This window comes from Octodon degus, unplaced genomic scaffold (genome assembly GCF_000260255.1).
Source record: "Octodon degus isolate 3935 unplaced genomic scaffold, OctDeg1.0 scaffold00279, whole genome shotgun sequence".
NCBI classification, from domain to species: domain Eukaryota; kingdom Metazoa; phylum Chordata; class Mammalia; order Rodentia; family Octodontidae; genus Octodon; species Octodon degus.
Window position 1 is genome coordinate 1,013,942 of NW_004524855.1, and position 5,081 is coordinate 1,019,022.

At 51.8% G+C, this 5,081-nt stretch overlaps 1 protein-coding gene across 3 annotated transcripts in view; it reads left to right on the top strand.

Moving 5' to 3' along the window:
* Positions 1-4,500: 4,500 nt before the first annotated feature.
* The window catches only part of Tmem216 (transmembrane protein 216), a 4,045-nt gene continuing 3,464 nt past the window's right edge, over positions 4,501-5,081 (top strand). The window contains exon 1 of one of the 3 annotated variants that reach the window (XM_023707086.1): positions 4,501-4,732. In XM_023707086.1, coding sequence (XP_023562854.1) covers positions 4,705-4,732 — 28 coding nt within the window. In that variant the 5' untranslated portion in view covers positions 4,501-4,704. The remainder of the gene's footprint in view (positions 4,733-5,081) is intronic. The other 2 variants (XM_023707087.1, XM_023707088.1) reach the window with 2 other exon arrangements.

A 5,081-nucleotide genomic window follows, 5' to 3' on the forward strand; every position in this document is an offset into this window, starting at 1 on the left:
CACACACACACGCACACCTATTTTTCTTATTGTTGAGACAGGGTCTGTGTTGCCAGGCTGATCCTGGGCTCCTGAGCTTAAGCAAGCCTCCAGCCTCAGCCTCGTGGGTAGCTAGGACTGCAGGTACAGGACACCATGCTCCAAACGCTGTGCGGCGTATTTCCAGCACCCCGAGCATCTTGGAGAGTGCCGTGGGCCCAGCCCTGGGGACGCAAGCCGGGAGAAGTGGGAGTTTGCTGCCAGCCTACACAGCGAGACCGTGCAAGACATTTAGCAAGTTGAGTCTAGCGATGCAAAAACAAATGCAGGGCAACCAATGGGGTCTATTCCAAGAGCAAAAGACAGATTTAGCAAACTAAAAAATGAGTTCAGGAAATTCACCGTATCCTAGGATAAAAGAAAAAAATCAATTTTTATCATTATCGGGAAACGACTGGATTTGCAACAAAATTCTGTTCTCGTTCATGATAAAAAAAAAACTCTTTGCAAGAGTACAAATTATTGTAACTGTCCTACTAACCTGTTTTGAAGCTGTCTCATTGCTACTTCTTTCTCAGTGAAATTAATATATTAAAAATAAACTCAGGGCCGCGGAGATGGCTCAGTACAATAAGCGCTTCCCTGGCAAGCACAAGGGCCTGAGTTCAATCCCTGGTTCTGCCAGAAAACAACAACAACAAACAAACAAACACAAAAAGCTCTTTTCGAACCGAAAACAGAAGACAACTTCCTGCAGTTGATAAGACCCCCGTGAGGCAGGGCGTCGGCAGTGGCGTACCCTTGGCATCTGTGGGACAGTATTGCCGGTACCACCAAAGGGAGGGGGAAAGCACCAATCAAATATCTATACTTGACATCAGACTCACTCTTTTTTGAGATGGGTCTGGCTGTGTTGCCCAGGGTGGCCACGAGTCATAGGTGAGTTTGAGAACAGCCTGGGCTGCATAGCCAGATTCTGTTACAAAAACAAACAAACGAAAACCCCACAAATATTAGAGAAGAGGAAAGTCGGGGCCGATGGCACAACTCAGTGGCAAGCACTTGCCTAGCCTGAGCGACACCCAGGCTCCATCTCCAACACCAGGCTGCAGAGACGGCGCAGTGGAAGAAGCGCTTGTCTGGCAGGCGCAAGGGCCTGAGTTCAATCCCGGGTTCCGCCAAAAACCAACACAGCATCACCAGCACCACAAAGAAATTATACAAGAATAAAAAAAGAGGGGCTGGTGAGATGGCTCAGTGGTCTAGGGCACCTAATTGGAACAAGCTAGGCCAAGCAAAGTACAGGGACCGCGGTTCAATCCCCCCTGGTAGGCTGAGCAGGCCACACACAAAAAAAATAAATAAATTAATAAATTAAAAAAAAAAGAATAAAAAAAGAGAAGACAGTGTGAAAGGCTCAGAGCCACGTGTCCATTCTGAAATGGACAGCAAGTGAAACTGAAAGAAAGCAAGAGGGGAAACAAGACTAAAATAGAAAACAAAGAGGGGCTGGGGAGATGGCTCAGTAGAATAAGCACTTCCCTGGCAAGCGCAAGGGTCTGAATTCAGTAATTCAGTCCCCAGTTCTGCCAAAAAGAAAAGAAAAAGAAAGAAAACAAAACATTATTTTTAAGGGTTAATAAAATTGATAAGCACAGTTTACACACCTATAATATTCAACAACGGAACTTAAAAAAAATTGGGGTATAACTATGAATGTCCATTTTGTATCTGTGTATTCAAAGTGGTTGGGATAGATATATAGTTGCATTCTCTTAATGAATGGAATGATTTTTTCTAATGGTGTTTGTAAGTAGGATCACAAGTCTGCATCTTGTACAGCAATTAACCACTAAGAAGAATATATGCAGTGTATTATTTGTTGAAACTGTACTTTCGATTTGATTTGAAACTGTCTCATTGCTATATGTTTATCAATAAAACTTTGAAAAGAAAAAAAATAGGGCTGGTGAGATGGCTCAGTGGTCTAAAGCACCTACTTAGAACAAGCTTAGCAAAGCACAGGGACCGCGGTTCAATCCCCCAGCACCACATGCCAGCCAGCCCCGCCCCCTGGTGGGCTGAGCTGGCCACACACACACACACACACACACACACACACACACACAATGAATAAATAAATAAATAAAAGAAAAATTAAAAAAAATTGATAAACACAGGGGCCAGGGAGATGGCTCAGTAGAATAAGCGCTTGCCTGGCAAGCACAAGGGCCTGAGTTCAATCCTTGGTTCCACCAATAAAAATAAAAAATAAAATTGACGAACACATCAAAACTAATGAAGAAAAAAAGACACATAAGAGGCAGAAAGTTTGCCATGAGTTCAAGGACAGTCTGGACTACATGGCAAGCCCGGTCTCATAAAAGGAGGGGGAGGTGAAAAAGGAAGAAAGGAAGGAAAAGAAATTAAAAGTACCAGGGAAGGGGCTGGAGGGGCACTCGCTCAGCCCATCAAGGCTTTGGGTTTGAGTCTCAAAGAGGCCCTGAAGAACCAAAACTGCACAAAGACCATGCAGGAGGAGGGCTGTGGCCTCCAGGCCTCCGGGTTGCTGTGAGGGGCGACACCAACGCTGGAGGCATATACAGAGTGGGAAAAACGTTCAAAAGTCCAGTCTATCTAAACCCTCAAGAAAAAAAAAAAAAAATCCCAGGTGTGCATGAGTCAAGAGAAGCTCCCCACTTTGGTTTTGGAGACAAGACCACCCTACCCCAGGTAATATGTAGTTTTTTTTTTTTTTTTTTTTTTTTTTTTTTCAGAACCAGGGATTGAACTCAGACCCTTGCACTTGCCAGGGAAGCACTTATTCCACTGAGCCATCTCCCCGGCCCCCACCAAGCTGGCTTTGAACTCATTCGATCCTCCTGCTTCAGCCTCGCAAGTGGTAGGATCACAGGTGTGTGCCACTACACCCAGCTTTTGTTTCATGACGCTGGTTTAACGTTGTTAGCCAGTTCAACCGAGTTCCTACCAGAAAGTAGCGTGAACATATGTAAAGAGCTAAACACAACATCACCAGTGAAGCCCAGTGATAAGGGTAACACACTGGCGCCGGGAGTGGTTCAGGCCACACCTGGATTCAGGGCTTTGCCGGCCACTCTCAAGATCCCCCTCGAGTAAAGCCACAGCTGGGACCCCTGACCGCCAGCCAGCGAGCCTCCTGCTGGGTGGGCGCTGCAGGCCGGAGGACGCCAGGCATCAGCTCCCAGGCCCTGCTCCCTGCACCCCACCGGAAGCGCTGCCTCTTCCAGCAGTGGTCCTGGCCACACCCACCCGAGGCGGCCCACGCTGAGGACCCTCCGCCACAGGCGCGGGCTCCTGAAGACAGCAGCCCCACGTTCTTCCTACAGAGGTGGAATGGGCCTGCGCTGGGTGGGAACCTTTCATACTCCAAACCCAGAGGCCAGAGGATGACTTCGCAAACTGGACTTGTAGGGGGAGCAGAACCGGCCTTGCCATTGTAACTCTACAGCCATGCAGGTTTATTTCCTCGACTGCAAGGTTGGCTACATCCTTGGAAAAAAGTCAGTGTTACTCACCACAGCAGCACAAGAAAAGGCAAAACCCGACGGAGCTCGTACCAGACTCGGAGAAGCACTTAGGTGCAGAAGCTGGGTACTGTCCACACAACTACCATCCCAGCTGCTCTGGAGGCCAAGGCAGGACTGAAAGTTTAAGCCAGCCTGGGCAACCTATTGGGACTCCGTCACAAAATAAAAAGTACTGGGCTGGTGAGATGGCTCAGTGGTCTAAAGCACCTACTTAGAACAAGCTAAGCTCAAGCAAAGCACAGAGACCTCGGTTCAATCCCCCAGCACCACATGCCGGCCCGCCCGCCCCCTGGTGGGCTGAGCTGGCCACAAAATAAAAAAATAAAAAGCCTATTAAAAAACAAAATAAAAAGTACTAAGGGCTGGGATGTAGCTCCGCTCGTGGCAGGGTTCTTGCCCAGCATAAGCAAGTCCCAAGGCTCAATCTCTAGTACCGCCATTACAAATAGGGGCTGCGAAGCAAAACCGCCTCTACTTGCAGGCGATGCCTGATGCAGTACAGCGCGTGGAGTCTCGCAGATGGCTCCTGGAGGTGGAGGTGGCTGGCTGCGGACACGGCCGGGACCCGGAGCGCAGGTCAAGGTCACCTGTGCAATCCCCCGCCGGGCGGGCTCAGGTGTTTCCCCAGGGTCGTGGGGCGAGGGAGCCAGGCTGCCAGCGGGGCGGCGGTGCCTGCTGTCTGCCGAGCTGTCCCCTTGGGCCCCTATGGGTGGTGACATACTCGGGACACTGATAGAGAGGCTGTGGGCCCCAGGATTTCTGTGGCAACGAGCTACCTTTTCCTACAGCACAAAAGCAGCAACCGATTGTGTTTAAATGCGTGGGTATGGCGCTGTCCCCTACAACTGCGCAGCACCCAGGTGCGGCTGGGCGAACCCCCAACGCGCCTGCCTGGCGGGAGTGGGACTGGGGTGCGGGACGCGAACTCTGCTCAGCCCGCCTAGCTCTGCGGACGCCGAGGCTCGGGCTCCGGGGCTCTCGGGCGCCGCCCTCCCGCAGAGCCGCCTCGCTCGAGCCCTGAGTGCTGTGTTCCCGCGAGCCTTCCTGGAAAAGGCAGCGTGGGCTAAGGCAGGCCCCAGCCAGCGCCCTGAATCCCGGCGGGGGTCCGCTGGGCACTGCCGCCACACGCGGTCAGCGGCCGACTTCCCCTCTGCGCATGCGCGGCGGCCGGGAAGCGGGAGTGTGTACGTCTGTGTAGGGGGAGTGTGTGTGTGTGTGCGTTGGGGGGCCTGGGAAGACTGTGTGTGTGTGCGTGGGGGGGAACCGGGAAGAGTGCGTGTGTGTGTATGTGTGTGTGTGTGCGTTGGGGGGCCCGGGAAGGAGAGTGTGTGTGTGTGTGTGTGCTTGCGTGGAGCTCGGGAAGAGGGAGTGTGTGTGTGTGCGTTGGAGGGCTCGGGAAGAGGGAGTGTGTGTGTGTGTGTGCGCGCGCGCGCATTGGGGGGCCCGGGAAGGAGAGTGTGTGTGTGTGTGCGTGCATGCGTGGAGCCCGGGAAGAGTGTGTGTGTGTGTGTGCGTGTAGCCCGGGAAGAGGGC